This window comes from Helicoverpa armigera, chromosome 12 (genome assembly GCF_030705265.1).
Source record: "Helicoverpa armigera isolate CAAS_96S chromosome 12, ASM3070526v1, whole genome shotgun sequence".
Classification (NCBI taxonomy): Eukaryota; Metazoa; Arthropoda; class Insecta; order Lepidoptera; family Noctuidae; genus Helicoverpa; species Helicoverpa armigera.
This window is the reverse complement of record NC_087131.1, coordinates 5,123,141-5,150,159: the sequence shown is the minus strand read 5'-3', so window position 1 is coordinate 5,150,159 and position 27,019 is coordinate 5,123,141. Positions and strand designations below refer to the sequence as shown.

Here is a 27,019-nt window from a genome sequence, read left to right as displayed (position 1 = left end):
TTCTCATTCCATTCTCTATGGTGAATGCTTCCATTCATCCTCATCCTCATCCTCCGAGCCTTTTTCCCAATCATGTTGGGGTCGGCTTCCAGTCTAACCAGATTCAGCTGAGTACCAGTGCTTTACAAGAAGCGACTGCCTATCTGACCTCCTCAACCCAGTTACTCGGGCAACCCGATACCCCTTGGTTAGACTGGTGTCAGACTTACTGGCTTCTGACTACCCGTAACGACTGCCAAGGATGTTCAATGACAGCCGGGACCTACAGTTTAACGTGCCATCCGAAACACAGCCAATGGTGTCTAAGATATACTTAGAAAGTACATACAAACTTAGAAAAGTTGCATTGGTACTTGCCTGACCTGGGATCGAACCCGCGCCCTCTTACTTGAGAGGTTGGTCCTTTACCCACTAGGCCACCACGACTTTTTTTTGTGAAAGAAGTGAAATTTTTTTGTGAAATTTTTGTGAATGCTTCCATTGTTAGCGGGAAATTCAAATATAAAAGTTAGTTAACATCAGATGATGTGATCCATTCGAGTAAATAATGCACCTCAAAGTAATAGATGTCTTTGATTAATTTTGTAAGTACAAGTAGAAGCCGCCTTGAGCCGGCAGTCTTTTAATACGTGCACAGTGCATATATTTTTTCATACTTCTGTAATGTACTAATTTGGAATTATAATTACTTCTGTAAGTGTATGTCGGTTGTATATATGTTCCATGTGTGGTCTTGTGTCAATAATTATCTTTTCTTTTTCGTTCTTTTATATTTATAAATACCATCGGTTTTATAAAAATAGTGTCAAACGAAACCAATCAAATCAAATCAAATCGAGTCGCTTTCCTGAAAGTCATGTTTAATCTGTATCGCTTATTTTCCATCCATAGTCTATGGTTCACTTCCGTACGTCAAGCAAGCAATACAGTCATCAAAATAATTAAATTCAATAATTCTGTACAGTACGTGCTATGCGTATCCGTCTCTAAAATCATTGTTTGTTATATTCTAAAAGTTGTAACTTACTTATTAAGTAGTTGTTGTGCTTTTAATTTCACAGTTGGATTGTTTTTACTTTGATCATCTCTTCTTGCTTGAGTCTAAATCAAAACAGGGTCAGTACTGAAGGGATATATGGATATTATGGCGATGATGCAGCCAATTCATTGAGTAACTCGCATCGTGTAGTTTTTGTGAAACAGTGAATCATACTCAGAGCTGTCTTCCAACTAACGGATTGGTTAAGTAAGTAAATAGTCTTAGCACCTTTGTTTGCTTCCACTTTCCACTAACGTTCCAAACTATTGATGTCAATGACAACTTTGATTCGCAATAAGTTCGTCTAATTGCGAATTTAATCAGCACTTGAAAACAAAATAAACCATGCAGCATTTATAATCAAAGATTTATTGTAAACACAAAAGTTTTAGTATATTTGTCTATAAGACTTGGCAGCTTCCAAGTGACAATATAATGCTTATATATCGCGAAATTTCCGTATAAGAAATTGCATACATAATAATGTAGAAATAAATTGAAGGCACAACAATATTGTGCCTTTGTTTTGTGCAGAAATTATACAAAAACTTATAATTATAATAAGAGTTATAGAAAAGTAACACTATTATTTTATTCTTGACAAACTTTGATAGGTTTTTAAGGGATTGTTTTCTCTCCTACTTTGAGAGCACTTTTTATGTCCTACTTTATTATTTAGCTTTCTGCCTGTACAATACTTGGTTAAAGAAAAAAATATAGGTACTTTACTGTATCTAGGTCATCAATATAAATATTTTGTTTTATTCATTCCGTAATAATGTGAAGATAAGATTATCTATATTTTTCCCATTAATGTAATACATACACACAATGCACAATGAAAGCAGATAATGTATGTTTATTAAGAAAGTTATAAAACAAAGGCTCATTAATGAACTGACTAATTATTATTAGTAATTTCAGGAATTAGAGAATTGTGCTACTTTGAAATAGACGAGCAGTAGTTTTAGACCGTTGAACTTAGATATGTTTGTAATCTATACTTTCTCTATTGATGACCCAGTTTTAGCTTTAGTTGCCTACTTTCGCAATTTCTCAATTTCAATTTTATACCTCATAATGGTTTTTGAGTTAATGATATTGCTCTAACTTTTGGAAGTTTAGAAAATTACTAGTTCTTTAATCTGTTGCAGTAAATCATAATTACCTGGAATTATAATTACCAAATTCAGTTTCAATTTACAGTTTCAAATACAGCTTTTAAAAAATATACTACTGCTTTTATGTTTACATTGATATTTAGTTCCATTTTATTTTTATTTTAAAAAATCAAATCACATGGTCTATATTTAGTTAAATGCCCAAACAAATGTAGTATCTGGTATCAGACTCGCTCGACAAACGTGCCCCTATTCTCGGCCTATTAATCAGCCTCTTAGATAACACCCTAAACAGGCACTTAAGCTCGGCATTCACCTAGTATGCATACAGGGTCCTTGCAATCGCTATGCGATCACGCCACACTGCCGCGGCTCGATCGAGGTTTTCGCATTCTCGACAATAATTATGACAGAAGGTAAAAATGCTGAACCCTATAAAAAAGCATTAAATAACTTTTAACACTGCGTAAGTACCAACTAAAGCATGTCAGACTAAACTAAATTTTGTCGTGTCGGGGGACCGCTCTAATTCATTACTTTAGATACGTGTTTTTTTTATACGAATGTTGTAATTAGGTAGGTATCATTTGATTTTTGAAGGTAAAAAGCGGTCCCCCGACATGTCAAAATTTAGTTTAGTCTGACATGCTTTAGTTGGTACTTACGCAGTGTTAAAAGTTATTTAATGCTTTTTTATAGGGTTCAGCATTTTTACCTTCTGTCATAATTATTGCGTACTTTTTTGGGTCGGGGGTTTTTTTAAATTTATAATTTAATTTTATTTCATTCTTTTTGAAGGATCTCCTTAATTTTTCCTTCTTTCGTTTAATTTCTTTTATTTTAAGATGGGGTCGCTATATGCGATCTCAGCCAAAGGAAGCTGTTTAACATCCCATTTCCAGCATCAGGTTCTCGTCAATCAGAAACATGAAGAGAACTCGTCAAGACAAATTCAACGAGCCCAAACTCGATGGGTTTACTAAAAGGCAGTTCAGGGTTACGTCTCCTACCTTCGTGCCCTGCCAGCAGACCAGCTCAGTGGTTCCAGAAGACATTAGTGTTTCAAATTTCAGATCCCACATATGCTTGCAAGTAAACTGAGCGTGTAACATTCCTATCACACCTAACAATCGAGCTGATGACCTTGAAGACCTGAACCGATTTCCACCAAACATAGCTAAGCACTCCCGACTGACATACCTTTTAAACAGAAAAAACCGCATTACAATCGGATCATCCGTTTGGGAGCTACGATGCCACATACACACACACACACACACACACACAGACACGTCAAACTTATAACACCCCGTCGTTTTTGCGTCGGGGGTTAAAATAGTTTTATGCCTTAAAATATTATCTATCCCAAACAACACACAGGCGTGATGATGCACGATAGCTAACAATCAGGGGTTATTACAAATTCAAACTTAGACACGAGTCACGCACAACTGCCCTTATTTCTTGAGCATTGCCTTTATTGTTATTTGTTCATAAAACTATCCTTGTTAATCAAGGAGAATATAATGGTATTTAATTAGCACGCAAAAGAATCGCGCGTAGAAGACGCGCGCCTATGTACGGTGATTGCACGAGCACAAATCGGCGACGATCACCGAGTTTACGACTTTCCAAATTCCAAAATAGTGATAAACTCGGTTCATTGCTTAAGTAAATACCTATATGTACAAAAATAATAAAACACCATACAGGGACGATATCACAGGACGCAGGAACGCTACCGTTCGACTTGACGTAGGTAAATAAGTTGAAATTACCAATTTCGTGGCTGTGTTGATACAAAATGTACGTACATAAACAGATACGCAATAAAGATAAGAGAGAACCTCAGCTTTATTTTTGAAAAGGGCAAAATTCAAAAATATTTTTTAAACATTAAAATGCTGATAACAAAGAGAAACATCTTTCAAAATAAAATTAATACCTAATGACTGAATGAGTAACTATACCTCTCTATGTAATAGTTTTGCACATGTATTGTGGTATTTTTGTAACATAACATTATGACATGACCAATATTCGTATTACATATTAGCAAAGTCCACATGTGCTAGGCACGTTTTCAACTAATGTTTATTTTAGATGGTAAGTTTTTGCCATCAGTATGTTATGCCCAAATTAGATAATACTGTTCTCATACAGAAATTAAAGATTTGAAGTGGGCTCTGTGCCTATCATCAGAATGAACTTCTAAACAATAATAAAATGGATGTTCAGCAACTCTGATATGCCTCTTGTGCAAATTCCTGGAATGGTTAACATTACCTAGTGAGAACAGCATATTTATCTTTTGTTTATCACCAGTGACTCATTATACTGTTTACATGTTCAGAATTTTATCTTAATCACCGTGTTATTACGAAATGAGTTCTGGACATTCGTCTTAACAATATTGCAGATCGATAGATTGTAGACTTCTTGTTTTCATCTTCTTAATAAAAGTTAAAATAAAATAACGGATCATGCTTAGCTACCATTCAATCACGACCTTGGAATATTGGTCACTCACGCTATTAGGATATCGCAAAATACTTTTTACACTGGGTTTTAAGCTTTCATAATAAAACAATATAGATGACTATGAGACTGATTTCCTTATGATGATACATTATCATCACGTCCGGAATGAAAACGAGTGATACGGATGCGTGCGCGTCGCACCCAGATCTCTTGCTTGGATAATAGTTTCTTGTCTGTGGCGCAAGTCATGAGCATATCTTGTAAAAAAATTTGTTCTATTTGATCCGCAAAATGTTTATTCAATAATTCTGCAAGAATTGTCGACTTATTATAAATAGAAGTGTTTAATCGTTCCCACCATTGTCCAGATAGAAGGTAATTATCTAGATACTTAGTGAAATATCAATATAGATAAGATTTAGTCATAACGTAATGTTTAATCACTTTAAACTTCTTCTTTATTATCGTAAAGTCGTAGGCGTTCGCTACTACGGTTTATCGCTCCACTTTCGCTCCTTGCACCACATGTCTGCATATTTGCACAAGCCCACACGTTGGTGTGGTGACCTGTTTTACTCATGACATGATGGGCTCAATTGTTTTAGTCTTCAACATCGCTGACTCTTGTTTTGACAATATTCGCAATATTACTGTATTCAAGCTCATGTTTCTGTAAAATAAGCAATATGCGTTGTCTGACCTACTTGTATAAACATTGGTAAATTATGTGTATCTTTATAACGCGACTCGCTCAAGACTAAAATCTTCGTGTATCATAGATTTGCGTACTGTACGCAGAAGCTGACTCTGCCATTCATAATCAACACCAATTAGATAGTTACTCGCATGAATAACACTTATTGTCCCACTTTTTGTATCGTTTCTGAACTTTTAACGCGTTTAATTGAATTACTTTATTATACTTTATAAATAGGGGAATAACCATAATATAAAAGAGGTTTAGTTATACAGTATTATACATACGCTTGCTATCACTTGTCACTTGTAATTGGTACATTGTTGTTCACACTCGCTGTAAGTGGTTCACTTTATTGTCTGGGGTAAGTTTCCTGCAATTATTAAATGTTTAATTGATTGATTCATTGATGAAGTGTTTATTCAGAACATCATTAATTTCAACCAGTAAAAGTACTAGATAGGATAGATATCCATGCATGAACAGCTTTCATTCACCTTCAAAAAATCCCCCACCCAGTCGACTGGCCCTAATATGCCTAATTCACTCGCCGACTAAACTGCTGGCCTATCGAAAAATATTTTTGTCAAACCATCTATTTTTGCTAAATTAACCTCCCTCAATATGCACAGCGACACTCTCATGCTGACCTATTTTAATTTTGTATTTGCTGATCTAGAAATAAATTGAAAGGCAAAAATGTATGCATCAGCTGCGTGTTTTGCGCAAGAGACAGTTATTGGCACGGATGAAATCAGCACTAATAGTCTAAAGAGTCAGCACTTCTGGGCCACCTCCAATACGGTTATCAAATATTGCCGACGTCATCACTATCACGATATCACTATCGGCAGAAGTATTATCTACCTAACAATAAAGGGTTCTAGGTAATCAGGGTATCAGCTTTCTAAATAACACACCTTCAAGAACTTCTGGGATCCTAACAATTCCATCACCAATATTTTCGCTTACAAATGACTCGCTAACTACGTTGCGTGTTAATGTAACAAGTCTAGCAATTAATGATAGTTACATTTCTTCGATTCCGGTAGGCACTGTTCGAGATGTTAACCATGTCATGTTTCATAGTCGCCTTTGAATCATCAGTAGCAATCGATACAGGTGTTGTTATGACTGCTGGTGTGAATTATGACTGTTCTTTACTAGGATTTTCTAGTTAACTGTTTTTTTTAGAATCTTCTCTTCAAACTTCATAGTTATACTCGAAGTAACTATTAGGGTAATCTGTGGTAGTACCTAACTGCTACAGATTCTAGCTTTCTAATCGGTTAATTAATAGTCATCAGGCTGTGAAAAAAAGACACATTATTATTTCAGTACGAATTCTATCGGGAAATAATTTGAGAAGCCTGTGCTAGATTGTTTTATACTCTGTCTTTTTAACGTACTTAGCTTACATTAGTATTTCCTTGGAAGCCACAAGCCTCGCTACCTCAGGTCGACCCTTGAACACATACTGTTCATTAGTCACAAGTTTTATCTCATTGTTTTGAAACGCGTCAGTAAAATATATGTCATATTGTTTGCACATTTTAATAAACTGTTATGCTTTGCACCAACTTATTTACCAGAAAGTTCACCATTTAAGCAAAACAGTTTTTTGATCCGAATTATTGCAACTTCTTCTAAATGTGTAAAACACTCCATGATTCTTTGCAGCGCTGTGTTGAAAGCCTAAACATGTATGTACCTATTTACTTACATAGGTACTCGGGATTTCTATGTTCTCATTCTGGTAATGTGGATATGTTCCATAACCGCAATAATGTAGATATAACGGTTATACCTATAAGAGATTAACTTCTCTTATAAGTATTGTGTTACTAAACCAATATTCTGTAGTAGAATGTATTGCGGTCAGCATAGCCGTTTGCAGCTTTTCTATACAGACCTACGTATCTCTGCCTATATAAATATTCTATGTCCTTATACCTAAGAATTACAATCTCGGAAGGAATATAAAGATTCCAGTCATAATAGTTAAACTTCTTTAATTGTTTTGCCAGACAATACGTTTGGAATTTTTAGCCATGCAATTTGTTTTGCTGTGCATAATATCACAAAATAGGAACAGAAGTCAATCTCATGTATGTACTTCACTTTTCATGCCTAAACTCGGCGGTCGCGCTAGGGCTGTCAACTTTTTTATGCGCATAAAACTAACGTGGTAGTGGTACTAGTATCTAATTATTTGATTTATTATTGAGAATAAAACAGGAAAAATGAAATATAAACCAATACTTAATGTGGCTTACAAGAGGTTAATAAACACTTTCAAAGGAAATTCGTTTGAACGAGATACCGAACTTTTTTAGAAACCGCAATTTATAATTCTGTTATTCATAAATATATACTTACCCTACTCTTTACTTGCGAAAAAAATATTTTTGTGTGTAATGGGTTGGTATGTACAGTCCCTGATCTAAGCTTGCTTCTGCCTACAGAAACCTTGATGTGCTAGTTTTATTTCGTCTACCTTACAACATACTCTCGCCATGATCACAAAAATTATCAACTCCTACTAGTAATAATCTTTGAGGGTAGGTTGGGAAGTTCGCCTGGGTCGACACTAGCAAAACTTATTACGGCATTGGGCCAGAGGCCGCCGCGCCGGGGCGCTTACCTACCCACCTAACTGTAGGTACCTACCAACTGCGTTTATTAAACGAACCATCGAAATATGAGAAAGCAGGTACATACTATAGGTAATACGGCAGACTAAAAAAACGACTGTTCACTGTTTATGGTTGTATTAAAACAACCGTCCACTGAACAATTTAATACGACTTTTTTTGTTGCTCCATTATTACTTTTTCTTTTGTTATTAAAATTAAAAATATTACAGTCAAATTACAGTTAGTATCACAACGCGTGCACATTTATTTACCTTGTGTGTGGCGCGCGTATCTCAAGAAAACGACAGCCGCGCTCGCACTGTTTTGAGTTGTTTTGAGACAGCGCGTCTGTGAACACTCGAACGCGCTTTGTATGTAGATTGACTTTTGTACCTATGTATTTTGTGATAATATCGTTAAATGTCTGCAATTGTGAAACTATTATTTATTTTTACATAGTCCAGAATGCAGTTTAACTGGATTGTATGGTTGCAACAACAACATATAATCTATTTTCTATGTACTATTTTTAGACGAGCAAGTTACTCATCCAGTGCAGAGCTAAAGCTTTTCTTGTTTGCTGTAAACATGAACTCGCATACATGTCCACGATTCCACAAACCTAAGTAAAATATAAAGTGATTCATCGTTTTCAATGTTTTGAAATAAAATTAATTATACATACCTAAACAATATTCATATTTGCATTTTGCAATAAGTGGCATGTATTGAAATTACATATTGTCATTTTTGCTTGACGCTTTATTGATACGAGAATCTTCAATAGGGCAATCTCAATTCTTATTCAAATCATTGTTTCGCTTACCTACATTCCTCTTTAACAAAACTACTCATCATCTCCCGAGCCTTTTCCCTACTATATTGGGGTCGGATTCCAGTCTAACCAGATGCAGCTGACTACCAGTGTTTTACAAGAAGCGATTGCCTATCTGACCTCTTCTACCCAATTACCCAACAAAAAAACTATATAAGCCTGTCATTAATAAACATATGGTTAATCCAAGTTTAAACCGATAAAAATGTATGGTTATTCCTTATTCTTAGGTGCTTATTCTCAGGTGTAATCTTAATCCCTGTTTATTTAAAAGTGTTTAGTCTACTGAGCCTTAGTAATCGAAATAAACAAACCGACAGATGGCCTTCCTACACTGTCAATCTATGTTTTTATTATGATTCGTAAACACAGCACATTCGTGAGTGTTATCAACGTTTCGTATCCTGTCTCGTATAAATATATTGATGAGCTGACAAGCTGACGTCTCGTTGTCTGCAGAGCGTCCCCACGACAATTTTACTGGTTACTGGTTAACCAATCTCTTGCCTTATTGCCTGAAATAAAAATCTTCTGGGGTGATATGACTCAGTGCCCTCCAATAAATCGTTAGCTCTACAAGTTCACATTTTTATGAATAAAAATATAAATGCTTTATCCTTTATTCAAATTATAAACAATGGGTAGGTTAGCCTCATAACGAAAACATTTAAATTCTTATGTGAATAATATGTAACTGTATTTTCAGGTAACATTCAGAATCAGAAGCAACATTTCGCAATAGTCATAGAAAAAGTGCAGCGGAATCAAGTTTGAATGCCTATTGTGACGTAAACACGCCCAAACAATAGATTTGTTATGGAGATACGGCGTTTAATTGCGTGAACCGACGTCGAGATGTGGTCGGTGCTTAGCGTGTTGTTTGCTCTCGTGGCCATTACCTATGCGCTTCTGGAAGGCCCCAATGTCTGCACCAGACAAGAGGCGTAAGTATTGTTTATTTGTTTATAGTGATTCTATACGTTCAAAAACGAATCAGTTTTCATGTTATGCCTAGGCGAGCACTTAGTTTGCCAGCTTTTAAAATATTGTGTTTTATAATAATTGTATTAGGCAGCTTAGAAATGAAACCTCTTCCACCTTTAAAACCTAATTTCACTATTTTATTTTATTTTACAAATCCTTCCTGTGCCGGTAAATTATTGTAATTCCGACTCGTGTTTGATTTCCAATTTCCGTTTTCCTACAAACTGGCGTTTTTATCAAACAATCGGTATAACAGTGTTTTATTGTTAACAATTGAGCAATTCATTATAATGCCAGTTAATTACCATTGTTAGTGTTATCGTGTGCCAAACAAGGAGGAAAATATACACTAATTCAAATATTCGATTGATTGATATTGATGAATCGACGGATTAGATGAGAGATAAAGGGCATATTTGCATTAAATGTATCCATTGATGAATTTTGAACAAAAAGCATAAGGGTTGCAGAGTCAAATGAAAATTATTGTTGACTACAGCATCCATCGCCTAACATGTTCTTGTAGCCGCTCAATGAGCATTATTAGCCTAGAAGCAAATATTGCAAACATTTTATTCAGTGATTAAGATTTAAAAAAAAAATACTTTTCCCTATGCCACTGATGTACATTTTCATTGGTAAATACTATGAGTAATAATATTTATCCAAAGCCTGAGGTCGCGAAATAAAAATTATATTCACAACAAAACGTTTCTATGCGTTATAAATTAAATGCATTGTTATATTTTATAAACATAAATATTTAAAATTAAATAAATCCTTACTCATTATTTACAAATACAGCGTGTTTTAAATTAAATGTATGAGACCATATTTTATAATATATATGTTGATATTTTTGTTTATGTCTAGGTGCAACTATTCAACGTATTTCAGATATTTTCATTTGAAAGGGTTAGAGACAATCTTAAACAAACAAATAGCTATGGAGTAAAAACAATCCATAATAACTGACCTGGCTGTATGAATAGATCTGGCCCATGTTCTGTTGTATTTATTGTGGACTCAATAGATATATTATTTAGTGTCATTTATGTGTTGCCCCTGACTAATATATTCTTCCCTTTAAAAAATCTGACCTACAAATGCAATCAAGTTTTATCTTAAGTTGTTTGTAGCACTACAACTAAGTAATCTAATACAAACTTCTTAGAAAATCATGACAGCTTTTATGATAACATTTTTTATATAGTTATATTTTTGTCACGCACTTATTTATTACATGTTTATGTGGAGAATTCCCTCTATAGAATTAGTTTCATTGTTCTTTGTTACCTTATATTGGTAGTAGTGAGAGCTTGTTTATTATTTACTTTCGAATGCTGGGGCGACTGATTGTCGCTGATCGTAGCGTTACTCATCGGGTCAGTTAACTTTATCGAGTTTTCCGCCCCTCGGACTGTTACGTCCAGTAGTTCTCGTTTGTGAATATAACAGTTCAATGTTACTGTTATCGATATCCGTTTGTGTAAGCGCTATCAATTGACAATGAACCTTAAGACTTTGCAATGGTCTGTTTGCCTTTTATCACTAATTTGAGTCATTAGTAAAGCTATACAGTACTCAATTAAGTTTAAGTACATACTATGGAATCAATAAGGTACGCCTGATTGAGGTATAAGAATAATAAACGTAAGCCTTTCGATAATTAATTGCAAAGTATTAAGTAGAACATCTGCACCGGAAATGATTTGCCTGTAATTATGTTATGACAAATACGTTACGTTGCCTTTATATTTATATCTGCTTTAATTTTAGATACACTACAACGATACGTGTATCAGACAAGCAACCATATCAGGTGAAAGAGTACACGTGGTGCTTCAATGTTCCTCCAAAGTGTTCGAAGTATAAGATTAAGTTTCGGGAGGTGTTCAAGACTGAGACGCTGGTGAAATATAGGCCAGTGGAGGAGTGCTGTGCAGGATACGCTCCCGACGCGGCGGGGGAGCAGTGTGTGCCTGTGTGCGTGGAGTCCTGCGTCCACGGCAAGTGTGTGGCGCCCAATACATGTGCGTGCGCGCATGGCTACGGCGGGCCCGCCTGTGATATATGTAAGCCACATTTTTATATAGAAACTGTCAACAGACAGTTCCCCGTACTCGACTACGGTTATGAATAATGCTGTAAACAGGATGAAGCTAATGTGATGTTGTTACATATACCGAGTTCACATGAATAGGTGTCGTCGAATTGGCTATCACATTTAAGTTTTAATTAGGAAGAAGCGATCTCTATTTATTTCTAGTATTGTGTCTATAGAAATTCAAATACCTACTAAAAGGAACTGCAAAACAGGTATTGCAGCACAACTTCTTTTGATTTCAGTCAGATATCGTAATCTTAGTAACGAACGCAATTTTAATTGACTAAATCAAAAAGCCAATCGATCGTAAAAGGTTATTCAGTAAATAAAATGTAGTTAGTATTTTATCGTCGAATAGAGTTTAATAACTGTGAAAAAGTTATTTAAAAAACCGGCGATATGCTCTATATAGCTCATTTCAAAAACAATGCTTTGGTTTATATCCGATGTAGGTCTTAAAACGTATGTACGCTAAATATTCGAAATATACTTCTAAACATTCTCGTTGCAAAAACAATTTAGTTAGTGTTTACATAGAAGCCGAGAGTTCACGGCCGTAAGATTGCGACAAGCGTGAATTCTAATGAGAAACAAAAAAGGATTGCAAAAACATAGAACCTATTTAAAGCATGCATTCACTTCAGGAAACAATGAGTCCTAGACAATGGTTTAAAACATGACATATTGGAAAAGTAATTAAAGTTGAAGTTGTTTACTAATTATGTAGTCTTTGGTAGAATAGAAGATAAATACACATCATCTAATCAGAATTTTACTTCCCACACAATTTACTTTGAACCTATTTACTCATAAAACTTATTATTTGCAGCATGCCCATATGGTAAATGGGGACGCAACTGTCAGAACGAGTGCAGTTGTCTAAACGGTGGTACTTGCGAGCCTCTGTCGGGCAAGTGCGCTTGCACCGCGGGCTGGCGCGGCGACGCCTGCGAGCGAGCCTGTGCACCCCCCACTTACGGAGAAAACTGTGACGAGATCTGCCAGTGCAAGAATAATGGCACCTGTGATCCGGCTTCTGGAGCCTGTAATTGTCCTGAAGGATACACTGGACCTTTGTAAGTTCATTTTAACCAAAAACTTTCCTTCTCCAAAGTAAGCCATTAGACAGTTCATCCAAGCCTCACATATTAATACTGGCAACTTCGGGCAAGCAAAGCTACTCGACGAGAACCAATCAAAAGAAAAGAATAGGGATGTAACATTTTTCAAGGACGATTTAAAAATGGAATGATATCTGCTGGAAAAATAATATTGACAGAACTGGTGAATGTTTTATCGCTGGTTAATATAATATTACCAGCTACTGAATATTGCTAATGATAAGGCAGGCTCACCGTATCAGTTATCCGAGAACCTATAATAAATGAATCATTGTCAGATGTCATACCAAATACGAGTGCAGTACTACATTTGCATACATAACTACTAATTACAAGTCCTGTGAGTGGTGTGGTTTGCGAACATTATTAGGTTATTGGGACTGCAAAAGAAAGTACCTGCTCTATGCACTTTCTTTTTCCCGTTTTAAGTCACTCACAGCTAACTAAGCTATGAAATGATTATTTCTTTTACAATAGGCACACCAACTGAATACCTAATTGAAATTCCATGAAGTCCTAGAAAATATCATAAGAATGCTTAAGTAGATTGAATAATAATTATGTGTGCAATAAAGAATAATTTTGAAGTGTATTTATTTTGAGAAATATGCATTAAATTAAATGGTTCTTTCCAAACGGCGGTAAAGTCATTATGCGTGCAAATTCCATAGATGCAAAGCATTTAACAAACGTTAATAATATGTTTTGAAATTGAATCCCTTGAATAATGTTTGTAAAACTGATGTGTACAGCATAACAAGGAACCTTCTTTGTTTTAGATGTGAAGAAATTTGTCCGCCCGATGAACCCTGTCCGGAGAGATGTCGGTGCCAAAATAATGGAATATGTTCCTTGATGGGCACGTGCGAATGTCCTTCGGGATGGACAGGCGAAGTTTGTGCCAATAAGTAAGCATACACAACATATGTATTCCAGAAATAATATACATATGTAATAAGATGATGTGCTAAATTTATATTCTCGTATTCTTAGGTGCCCATCGGGTAGATGGGGTCCCAAATGTGAGAGAACTTGTGAATGTGCTAACGGAGCTGGATGTCACCATGTCACCGGCAGATGTCAGTGTGAAGCCGGATTCACTGGAGAAAAGGTACTAACAACTTACAGTTTTAGTCAACAATAAACATTCCCACAGCTTCAAATATTGGACATTGCTCTATTTACATGTCTTTCTGTTAAACAATAATACGACTGAACATAGGCCACTTCAACTGATATGTTGTACTTCCTCGAAAATATGGTTGACTCTGTGGGAAACAGATCCTAAAAATTTTCGTTATTTTTTTCCATATATTTGGTTTTACTATTGTGGCTGTCTTTGTTATTATTTTTATTATACTCTTGTTATCTTTACTTTTTTTTTTCTTTTACAGTGCCTGGAAATATGTCCAGTGGGTACCTGGGGAGTGGACTGTTCGCGGCAATGCACCTGTGAACACAGCGGGGCATGTTCTCCAAAAGACGGGTCGTGCAAATGCAAGCCCGGTTGGACGGGCGACCGCTGTCAAAAGCGAGCCTGTCCACCCAGCAAATGGGGAGCGAACTGCGATCGGGACTGCGAGTGTAATCCTGCTACTACTGATATGTAAATATGCCTATTTATATAAATTTTTTTCGTGTTTACTTTCGCGCTTTTGACAACATTATTGTCCTGACTGAACCGGCGATCGCTTTAAAAAGCGAGCCTTTCCTCCTAACATATGGTTCGATCGTGACTGCGAGTGTAATGCTGCTACTGACTTATGTATACCTTTATCTATAGTTTTTTCGCATGACGTGTTTTTTACAAGCTTTTTTTTCATTTGCTGACATGAGTAGGTTCTATGTTAGGTCAAAAGTGGCCTGCATTCCTTACAAATGGGGAGTGAAATGTGATCGTGATTGAATACTACAGTCTTACTACCATTGATATGTAAAAAAACTTATCAATTTTTTTCTCGTGACCTTTCGCGCTCTTCCCAGTATCACGGGTTTTTTGTCATTTTCGTTCCATGTTAATATTATCTATGGTTTGTATCATTTTTGTTGCAACTTTAGTTTTGGTAGGTATAAAATTTGCAAAAGAGATAATTTGGCAAGTTCAAAGAATATGCGTATTTAGAATTGAGTCAGTTTACTATCAAACATTGTAGTAGGTCAATTTAGCATAAACTGTGCGATAACAACATTCGAAAAAAGTAGAAGGTCATAACCTTATTAAAATTCCAGACTTTCTGATGCAACTTATAGAATATCTAAATCATTATCAAGATACTAGCTTCGGCCAGCGGTTACCGGTTCCCTACTCCACGCACTTGGATAATAAGTAGCAAATAGCTCAATGAATTTTTCAAATCGGACTGAAGTAACAAACTCTTCTCCTTATAACACATAAGTATAGATTCTTTTTTATATTCATGTATATTGGTATTGTTTGCCTATTAGGTGTGATCCATGGACGGGTACTTGCGAATGTGCAGCGGGTTGGGGCGGCGAGACTTGCGAACGACAATGTCCTCTACTGATGTACGGCAAAGGATGCGCCTTTACGTGTCGCTGTGAGAATAGCGGACTTTGTTCACCTGTTAATGGTAATATTACTTTTTAACCCTCAGAGCCTAAACACCACGTTTCTGTGTTCACCATGTATCTGTGTTTATATATAAAGGGGCTATTTTGTACCCTCAGGTGGACGTACCAGTTTATGATGATTAAATTATAGTTAAAGTGGAATAGTTTAAACAAATATTGCAGAGGTCAATGTAGATAGATAATTGTATTGCTTTATTAACTTCAAATATTGTAATGCAAATTATCGAGTATCTTACAGTTACCGGCACGGATATTGGGCTCTCGGCGGAAGAGTGGGGATCGCTTTGCGCACCCTTACGTATAAGGCAATAAGGCAGTAAATCGCTTCTGCGCAGGTGAAGGTCAGGGCTCAATATCCGTGCCGATAACCCAACATGCGAGTTTTAGCAATACTTCCCAAAGAATTTATATTCACATAAAATATTCTATGTCATGTTAGGATCATGTCTCTGCGCACCCGGTTACCGCGGCCTGCGCTGCGAAGAAATGTGTCCGTACCCGTACTACGGCGACAACTGTTCCGATACGTGCGATTGTTACAACAACGCGACTTGTAACCACGAAACCGGCTTGTGTGACTGCAAACCTGGGTAAGTGCTATACTAGATGTCTCCGGTTCACTCGCGCCTTGAAGACACTACTTTGAGTCATCATCATCATCCGAGCCTACTCCGAGACACTACTTTGAGTACGCGGATAAAAAGTGGTCTATTCTATATACCTTTCTCGATAAGTGCGCTATCTAACGACGAATTTTTTTTTCACTTAATATCAGTAGTTCGTAACATCACCTTTGACCCTAATTAAGATTAGGATAAGGGCAAAAGGATAATGATGATGGCCATTATTAGCTGAAGAGCGGGTTCAAACCAAAAAACTCTTTAATAATTATTAGTATAGATTCGATTTAAGATGATGTTTAAAACTTTTTGAGGTTTTTTTTTTAAGAAAATAGGACGGAAAGAGAATCATTGCAATGCAAAAATGCGTTCATTTTTGTCCTGATTCATTAAAGAAATAAAACTACTACGTTTAAATGTTAATTGTGATAAACGCAGTAACTAGTTCCTTTATAAGTCAACCATTCATAAATATTGCGTCAACACGTGCCTTTGTTTTGATAATGAATAATGTGTCACGAAATTGAAATGTGCGATAACCTATTAGAAGGTTATACAATATATTTAAATACTCGTGTACTACGAGTGTTTAAAATATGCCTACATATGTTTTAACACCATTTCCGTAAAGGAAGGGGGTAATTAGAACCTCAAAAACTGATCGTACTATTACATCAATCAACTAATTGGTTTATGAAAGAAAGAAAGAAAATAAATTTTACTGCGCAAGTAAAGACCGAAGACGCATACTACAAACTTAAATTTAGACACAGAAATAATAATAGAAGGGGAAAATATGCGTCTTAAAGCTTGTGGTTTAACCCATTATATGAATTAATATTTCTACCACCTAAATATTTTCTACTAACATTGCATTGTTATTAAACTTTCGACATTCCAACTTACAATGTTGTAGAATTATAATAATACTGTGTTTTGTTTAATAAATATTTCTATTGTGTGTATTACAGGTACCAAGGTCTTAAGTGCGATCGCCCCTGCAACGGTAAAACGTTTGGATTGAACTGCCGGCAACCATGCAATTGTGAAAATGATGCTCCTTGTAATCCTGTTAACGGTATGTGCTATAACCCTTTTTTGGAGTCAAATGTATTGTCTATGTAGATTTTGTTCTGAAATATAAACGTGTTCCGGAAAGCTACATCTGTCCATAACTGAGATGATGCTTCTCGCGACACTTAACACTAAGCTATTATGGCACGGACTCATATGATTATACAAAAGGACAATCGAGCTATCTTGTGGGTACACAATGTAAATTCCATGGTTTCAAATTAATGTTGCAGCTCGAAAATTGGTATTCCTGTTTTCTCTAGTCGCTCCCTTGCCCTGCACACGACGCGCCATAATTTTTTTTCCAAGTTTGGTCATACACTAATTCGTTTTTTTTTAATGGTTATCGGGAGTCGTATCGAGTTAGTAGCTTTAGGGTTGGACCACATCTGGCAGCACAGAATCGCATTTATTCCGCCTGTGCTACCACGTGTTGGTGCTGGTGAAACCGATATTGTGAACTGGTGAAAGGATGCGTTAGCATGCTGCCGCGTGCTTCAGCGTTCCGGAGTCTCCCTGCCTACCATTGCATTTTTTCCGTGATGCCGATCGCCTCGAGTATTCCGCCGCGTGCTATCGCATTGTACTTTCTGTCTCGGTCTAGCAAATGGCAATTCTAAGCGACAGAAAGAGAAAGGGCGACGGAAAAAGGTGATTCCGTGCTTCCAGATGTGGTCCAACCCTTACGGTTTTTCCCAATAAATATTCTATTGTTTTCTTCACAAGAGCTGTTGCTATTGTGATGGTCTTTAGTAACTTGTGACGTGTTCCTCCAGGCGAGTGTGTATGCGGCGCGGGGTACACGGGTCCGCGCTGCGCTCGGCGCTGCCCGGCCGGCACGTTCGGCCACGCCTGCGCGCACACCTGCAACTGCACCGACCGCGCCGTCGGCTGCCACCACGTCACCGGACAGTGCATCTGCGATACTGCTTGGAGAGGTCAGTATCATATGTGATCACGATGTCCTCCTAGCCGGCAGCTGTTCTCATGTAAGGAGTTTAGCCAACTGCGTAGGACATATTGTAGCGCACAAGCATCAACGCAGACACGGGTGCACTCACTATTCCTTCACTCTCATAGCCCGATGGGACGGTAATCCGACACGACCGGAGAGAGATCAGACGCAGGACCGACATTTACGTGCTCTCAGATGCACGGGGGTATTAATCATCAACTTCGAAGCTCCGGTCTGCTTTGTGAAAGTTTCTAAAACCTCGTGCTCTTGCGACAGCTAAGTACATAGACTAACGGGACAGTTTGCTTGTGCGCCATTGAGCCTCAAATCATTTCATTAAATTGATTAGCCTTAGTCCTATCTAAAACACTGTAAATAACGGGAACCATTCATGACGCCATTCATACATTTGCATTAAAAATCATATCATGTAATATATGCCATTAGTCATATAAGCGACAAATTTTTCCTTAAATAAATTCATCTCAGTAGTATTTATATAAATTGACTCCGCAATTTTTATGCAAATCGTTCCTCCGTTAAACGTAATTTCGGTCTTAAAGGTATTTTATAATGAAAACGCAGTTATATGTGGACCATGGTATACTGTACTTAATCGATATGTACAGTTAGCGTCATAGTGCTGGAAACATTTTGTCTATTAGCAATAGTAGGTAGGTACGCATAGGTCTAGTTCTGCTGTATGGTAAGTATGCATAAAAGTTAAACTAATAGATTATAATCAGTAATATGCGCTAGACTCATAGTAACTAAGTATTCTAAATTTTTGATTCAGGTCTTTCTAGGAAAGGTATGTATGTCCCAATTACATTTAACTATAACATTATTAACGTTGAAACAGATGTGTCGGGGACTGAAGTTCTTTACGAAACTTTGTGCTACAACAATAATACGGTTCTTTTGACCCAAGAAGATAAAATCATCACGAACAAGAACTTAATTCGAGGGGGCGGAATGCTCCAACTAGCTTCCTTGAGGAGTGCCAATAATAAAATCTCAGAAGCGGATGAATTTGATAGTGACGAACGGGAGTTTGACAGAGACTTCGAACGTTACTCTCCATTAAACGAAGTCATGTCTGAAGAATCCGATAATTTGAAAAAATTACCTGTCAACGGTTGCGGTTCATGGAACTTAAGTAAAGAGATCCCCGATCCCAATGTCATTATTTCTATGGTGACAGAGGCCTTCAATAGACTAGATGTGACTAATGCCAGAACTATAGTTGCTTTGGTGACTCGAACGAACTTTCAATATGAATCTGCAGAGATTTGGGAAGTATCGATAAACGAAGGACAAAACTATGTGAATAAGCTGTCGTCAGCGGTATTGAAAAGACCGAAAGTTAGACAATAAATGAATGTTAGTTAACGTATATGTGTTATTAATTTGATTGCAATAAAATATATTTTGGTTTTGTTAATTTTAAATGTGGCTTTAATTTTTCTATGAGATAACTACTATAACAACTAGATTCTGATCCTAGCCATTCGAACACCTTGGCGTTGTCTTTATGGAAAACTATTGATCAAACATTTTTATACATTAATTTACCAAAGTAGTATTTTCAAATGTGATGGTTGATTGAACTGAGCCAACTCGTTGAAATAATTTTCGATTTATTCAGTTTTAAATACCTTCTTATAAATGAAGCATAAAATAAACTGAACTTGTTGGATATATATTTTATTAAATATTTTTGGGTTGGTCCAATCTAGGGTTGAGCAATTTTGATGTTAGCCATTTGCCGCATGAAGCAGTGTTATTTTTGTTATCCATACATATAATCATTTGTACATCTATACATGTAATCAATAGGTATAAGCTTCACATTAAAACAAATTGACATTTCACAACTTTTATTCAACTTATCACTCGTACATTTTCACAAATCAACTTAACACACAGCTACATATTATTATTGAACTAAACTTAACCTAAAATAACTTAAAAACCAATACATTTATTCCGATCAGGTGTAAGATGCGAGACGCAATGCGCGGAGGGTCGATACGGCGAGCACTGTTCGGAGCGGTGTCCGTGCGGGAACAATTCGTCGTGTGACGCGTCGAGCGGCCGGTGCGTGTGCGCGGCGGGGTGGACGGGCGTCGACTGCACAACGCCGTGCCCGCCCGGGTACTATGGCGCTGGATGTTCGCAAGTTTGTCCTGAGTCACCAGCTGGTAATTAAATACTCTTTTGTAAAATTTGTCTTTGATATCAACGTGCAGTTTCTTACAGTACGGCGTTAACGCGACGTTTAAATAGCTAGCCCCAGCTTATCATATCGAATGTTTACCGACTTATAAACTGGCGTAATTGCCATTTCAGATTTCTAAAACAGTAAACTTTGGTTGTGTAGGTTTTGGTATAAAAGTTAGTAAACTTGTTCATTGTTTAAGTTAGTTACGTAAGTTTATCGTTTGGCAGGTAATTCGTCGTGTGACCCGGTAACGGGTATGTATAGATGCCCGAGCGGTTTTACGGGTGTGACGTGTGAATACCCGTGCCCGCTTGGCACTTACGGCGTTGACTGCAAAGAGAAGTGCACTTGTAAAAATGGCGCGGATTGCCATCATGTTACTGGTGAGTTTATGTACAATAAAATATTTCATCGAAAATCATGTCTTTGTAGATACTTATTTAAGTTGAATTTATTAATCAAAAAGCATACCTACACGTAATTTTTAATGCATAATGTGCACGATGCATCACAATATTTATGTTGTGTCCAACAAGTCCTGCGCCACAGTTTTTAAGTTACTGTAGCTGCCATCATTTATATTGTTTTCTATGTATTTATTTTTCATCCTCCGAGCCTTTTTCCCAACTGTTTTGGGGTCGGCTTCCAATCTAAATGGATGTAGCTGAGTACCAGCGCTTTACAAGGAGCGACTGCCCTCCTGATATCTGACCTCCCCAACCCAGTTACCCGGGCAACCCAATATCCCTTATTAGGCTGGTGTCAGACTTACTGTGTTTTCTATGTTTTTTTTTGTTACAAATATACATATAGTATTTTTGTTAATGTTTTACCCAGGCGAGTGTCAGTGCCTGCCGGGCTGGCGCGGGCCGCGCTGCGAGACGGCGTGCAGCGCGGGGTGGTGGGGCGCGGCGTGCTCGCAGCCGTGCCGCTGCGCGCCGCACGCCGCCTGCCGCCCCAACGACGGCTACTGCCGCTGTCCGCCCGGCTACACCGGACACTACTGCACGCAGTGTACGTTACAAGTGTTACCATAGTAACGCCAAACTGTTTGTCGTCACGGACATTTCCCGAAGGCAGGATTAGGGCATCATTTATCCAGTCTTTTACCAACTGTATTGGGGTCGGCTTTCAGTCTAATCGAATGTGGCTAAATACTTACCTGTGTTTTACGTGGAACAACTGCTTATCTGATTTCCTCAGCTAAGTTACCGGGGCAACCCGATACCTCTTAGTAAGACTGGTTGTTAAATTTTCTGACTTCTGAGTACCGACTGCCAAAGATGTTCAAATGACAGCCGGTACCCACCAGTTTATTGTCCTTTCCGAAACACGGAAAAACTTGACCAGACTGACACGATCTCTTAAGATGTTTTCTTAAATAAATAATTCAAACGGAACTTTTTCGAACAGTTTGTCCGGAGGGTTACTTCGGCGACCACTGCATGCAGGCGTGCAACTGTTCGTCGGAGGGTAACTGGGTATGCGATCCCGTCGCCGGCTGCATCTGTCACCGCGGCTTTGTAGGCGAACACTGTGACACACACGCTACCGATGCCATTGTCACTGATATGGATCCTAGTGAGTACAAATATACCGTTTTGTTCCTCTAGTTAATTTCAATATATGTATTTTTTTGGCTTTGCCCTCCAAACATACAAACAGTTGAAACGTGTGTTTAGATAAGTCAATTGTAGTCGAATCCTAAAACAGATCTATTAAATATGACTGCTCTATTTATCAATTTTTTTTTACGATATATGGTTACTCAATTCTTTATTAGCATCCCACATGTTACACAGGAACATTTTATTGCTTATTAACCGACTTCAAAAAAAAGAAGGAGGTTCTCAATTCGTCGCGATCTTTTTTTTTGTTGTAGATAAAATACTGAGATACAACGCGTAGCGTCAACGTTATAATTATGTGCACCTATATCCAATATTTCTAACTTTTTTCAGGAAATACCTCAAACTCTGGTCTAACCGTGGTAATGGTAATATTAGCGTTCATCTGCGCGGCGACAGCTATCCTCGTGCTGCTGTACTATCGCAAGCGAGTGCGGAACCTCAAGCGAGAGATCGCGCACGTGCACTATACTGCCGACCCTAACTCACAACCGGGTAAGGAATACGTGATCTTTTTTTTGATTATTATCGATATGACATAATAATCCCTCTTGATCTTGGGTTTTTTATTATTAGTACCCATCTATGGTACGACACACTGGGCCTTACTACAAAAACTTTAAACCCTGTTTTACACTTGTCTAATAAAATTTTGGCTGCAAAATGAACCTTATGTCAACGTCATAATTTGACATTTTTTTAGACAAGGCATAAACTGACGTTTAAAAGTTTTTGTGGTAAGACGGACTTTGTCTGAAAAAAAAAACTTTTGAAAACTGCCAAACAGCAAGGAATACCCGCTTTACAGTGCACGCTGAATTTTGACCTTATTGTATTGTCATACCATCGTGTCATTGGTTGACAGTACAAAGGAAGGTGGTTTTGAATGCATGTAAAGAAAGTGAAAACCAAATTGCGAGGCTACTTTTTTTTAGAAGTCGAAATCTACATACTTTTTTTTTAACTACTCGTAAGTATACAAATAAATCTACTAAGAATCCTATAATTATTTACAGAACAACAACACTTCGACAATCCAGTGTACTCATACCAAGGTTCAGCGCGTAGTGATGATTCCACTACTTTACTTAACAACACCATTCTCAATAACTTGGGACCTGGAAGTAAACTTAATAACGCTACTATGGAGAAACTGAGGATGAAGGCCTCTGGATCTTCTGACAGTAAGTACCTACTTTCTTAATTAACTTTTCTTCTCTGAAGTTCCTTTTAACACGTTGCCACTAAACACTGGTAGCCAAGACCCTTCGAGGACAGTTTGAATGTACTATTGTCTTAATAACTTCCCTGTCCCAGAGTGTGATAGGCCACGGTTGTTCAACTATTTTGTCTACATCGTGGACAGTCAAGTGGTGAAATTAAGTGAAAATCTAATATGTGACACTAACATGTGTGGACAGAAGAGTCAAACCATGAAATGTTATATTGCGAGCGGGGCAAAGACCGCAATTTCAAATATGAATACATAATAATAAACAACTGTGTCTACTACTAGATGAACAAAAGAATTTATTCATCATAATTATTTAAAACATTTCGTGACTTATAAAGTTGTGGCTCAATTATATAGTATGACTGTCTGATGCAATGCTAATTTATTCCAATTTATTTTCAAGGTTACGATCCATTGTCGTCTATGAAGAACAAAGATGCGGACGCGAACAATCCTAATTTGTTCCAATATGAAGAAGATGACAATAAATTGGACCATGTGTACGATGAGATTAAACATAAGGAGGGATATGGTAATTATTTTATTTCTGGATAACAAAATATGTACATAAATATATATTTTTTCAATGTATTGCATAACTTGATTGAACTTGACCGCCTACTTTTTCCGCTTAAACTAGTATTCTTTTCAAACGCGTACCTTACATAGTAATCAGATAAAAGTCTTCTTCGTGTCCAAGGTACACTTTATCACTTTACCAAATTTCATATTTTTCACACAAATTGATTCAACCGGTTCCTGCATTGAAGCGCAGAAACTATATTTACTAAGATTTTTTGAAACCTTACACAAGCCTTAAAATCTTATTTTAGAAATGGAGTACGACCGTCTAAACTACACGCCGCCAGCGAACAAATGGAAGCCTCACTACCAGCGAATGACGAACGGATTCTCCGTGTCCAACACCGCGGCCGCGCCGTCCCGCGACACCGTCACCCCGCCCATACCGCCGCTACCCAAGCTCAACATTGCACCTCTACCTCCTGCACCTCTGCCCCCTGCCCGGGACACTGACGCCCTCAACATCCCTTCCCCGGACACTGACACCCTCGACATCCCCGCGCCGCCCGCCCGGGATGACGCGCCACTCACCCCGCTCACACCCAGCGACGAACAAAATGAAACAACGCAACCTTGACTAATGTGGACAACTTTGTAGATAACTAGGTAAAGATACCTAAAGTATAGTCGACCAATGTGCTTTACCACCTTAAAAAAATCATGAAAAAAAAAGTGTCAAATGTGACTATTGAGGTCACTTTTGTACTAACGGTGGTAAAGAAATTGTATTGGCGATCTAACATAACGACGAAATCAAGATTTATTTTATGAAAAGTTTTATGTAATTAAAGTATTTTGATAATGATCTTTTAAACGATCGGTAGTTGTGTCTATGTGGACGTATTTTTAAGTGATGTTAGGAGTGATCTCGTATACTCTTTTGCGAACCTTCAATTCTACTAAATATACCTGAGTGACAGCCGTGGCTAAAATCTTTGTCGTAGACAATGACAAGAATTATGAAATTCATTATCCTGTGCATGCTCAGTTTATTTTCTAGGGTTTATTGGAAACACCATCTTTATAGTTTTCTATCTCTTGTGCAGTGTTTCTTTGTTTGGTAATGCATGAAATAAATGTAGTTGATGATCTTAGATCTCTAATTTTGATTTACAATAATACCCACCGCGTCGGTCCTGATAACATTTGCGCATCTCAGTTCTTTGCATATTCATTATTTACCTAAACAACTCAACACCGAGACAGGAAAACTTGATGTGTTTGTATGAACGTAGGTTAAGGATATTTGTATAGCAATATGTAAAACAGTATTTAGTTTTAATTAAGAACAATCGTAATTGTCTCGTGATTATGGCGACGAAGCGCATGATGTTTTGTGAATGTATGAAATGGAATGTTTTTATAAATTGCCATATAATCGTAAACTTGAGGGGTCGTTATTTTATTATCGTAACATTATCATGGTTGTATTAGACGTGTTCAAATTTAATTCATAGAATACGTAGTAATATTTTGGTATTAGAGTTTTATTCATAACGTAGTAACAACATATCACGGACTTATGAATGTTTTCAATGATATAATATATGCTTTTGTTGCTTGCATTTTGATTAAGTTTATTTTTTCAACTTAAAGGTAACCCCACCAATTTATCACATTTTTAAAGCAACTGTAAAATATCATGTACTGTGTTTCATTATTATTGCTGAATATAACGCTTGAAATAGTAATATATAACTCTTTTATGTGTCCTCATTATGTATGTAAGTAAACCGTTATCTTAAATGCTTCTAACTGCAAAATTAGCACTTGTTATATTAGCAGAAGATAAAATGTACAATTATTAGCATGAATTATTATTTATGCACTGCGTTTAGCCCGTAGGCTGTAAGGAAATGAAGTATAATAACGGTAGTCTGATCCAACCTGTTTGGAATGCTCACATCAATGTAAATATTATTGTCACAGTATTTCATGTCATAAGTTGCCAGTAATTAAATGTTGACAGCACTCTTGTGGAATTTTACTCGAATACTTTACATTCCACTTGTGTACAATGCCCTTTGTATTGTTTTACAAATTTTTATTTACAATGGTTTTATTTTGATACTTTATTCTTTTTTATGTACTGGAGCGTTAATATTTATTTACCTGATTAATTTTATTTATTTATTTCTATACAGATTTTGAATGATTAGTTTATTAAATTTATAATTACAAGATGCCTTATTTTATTAAAGTTGCAGTATATTTTAAACCACAGATTTTATGACATGTGAGTTTCATACATGATATTCGTTCATACAAGGGAGACGTATTAGATTCGCAATATTGTCTCGTACAAATGTGATTCAATCTTGTTTATAGATTATACAGAGAAATAGAGTATAAAAAATATGAAATATTAACGATAACTAATTATCTTATGAAAAATCGAATCTGGTAATATTGCTCAAGTGCCAAATTTTTGTATTTTATGATATTGGTGACAAAATTTTATGCGCAGCTGGTAATACATGTCACATTGTGTGATTTATAGTGTGTACTTGAATGGTAACAGAAAAAATAGATATTACGTGATTTAAAAATCCGGCTAGTTGCGGTGACGTATGTAGGTATTACGCATAAGCTATTATTGGTCAAAAATCGTACTTACATAAAATGATGTAATAGTGGGCACTGTCGTCTTTTTTGTATTTCTCATACCTATAAAATACTCTGATTACGAATCTTGATTGAAACTTTTACTAGCGAATTATAAAAAAAAAATAACATTGATTGATGTTTGGCCCCAACACTGTTGAGCGAAGCTTTAAACAATTAATATTTATGAAAAATCGTGAGTGCCGTCATAGAAATGGCTATTTGTAATTGTCAGTAAATAAAAATATCTGACAATAAAACTTATTTGTGTAACTTTTGCATAACTAGATAGGCTAAATTAATATTTCTACTAAATTAATGTCAACATTTAAGATTGATTTATAGTAAAAATCTGAAGCACTTTACAAGTGTTATTTTATCATGGTAAGAATTACGTTTGTGATATATTGTATTAAGCTACTCAAAAAAGCTAAATAAATGAACTTATTATTAGCCTGTATTCTCATTTGCCTATCCTCTGGACT

The 27,019-nt window shown here is 36.7% G+C and overlaps 1 protein-coding gene across 3 annotated transcripts; it reads left to right on the top strand.

Annotated features, from left to right (window-relative positions):
* The first annotated feature begins 887 nt into the window (after positions 1-887).
* LOC110373501 (protein draper) lies at positions 888-26,987 on the top strand. 3 transcript variants are annotated; one of them, XM_049838781.2, is made up of 20 exons: positions 888-1,246; positions 9,516-9,753; positions 11,573-11,868; positions 12,730-12,976; positions 13,801-13,929; positions 14,015-14,132; positions 14,416-14,627; positions 15,467-15,612; positions 16,053-16,203; positions 17,205-17,311; positions 18,084-18,245; positions 19,059-19,073; positions 20,260-20,466; positions 20,714-20,869; positions 21,324-21,500; positions 21,900-22,067; positions 22,448-22,609; positions 23,131-23,298; positions 23,752-23,880; positions 24,182-26,987. In XM_049838781.2, exons 2-20 carry the CDS (start codon positions 9,665-9,667, stop codon positions 24,505-24,507), a joined length of 3,165 nt encoding a protein of 1,054 aa, XP_049694738.2. In that variant the 5' UTR covers positions 888-1,246; positions 9,516-9,664; the 3' UTR covers positions 24,508-26,987. The 3 variants fall into 3 exon arrangements, with proteins under 3 accessions (XP_049694738.2, XP_021186464.3, XP_049694739.2); XM_049838782.2 differs by lacking the exon at positions 888-1,246 and adding an exon at positions 5,574-5,702; XM_021330789.3 differs by lacking the exon at positions 19,059-19,073 and having other exon boundaries at positions 889-1,246.
* Positions 26,988-27,019: the final 32 nt, after the last annotated feature.

Coding starts and splice junctions, on each gene's coding strand:
- LOC110373501 (XM_049838781.2), top strand. CDS start 9,665: ATGTGGTCGGTGCTTAGCGTGTTGTTTGCTCTCGTGGCCATTACCTAT. Junction 13,930..14,014: donor GGCGAAGTTTGTGCCAATAA/GTAAGCATACAC, acceptor TCGTATTCTTAG/GTGCCCATCGGGTAGATGGG. Junction 23,881..24,181: donor TAAACATAAGGAGGGATATG/GTAATTATTTTA, acceptor ATCTTATTTTAG/AAATGGAGTACGACCGTCTA.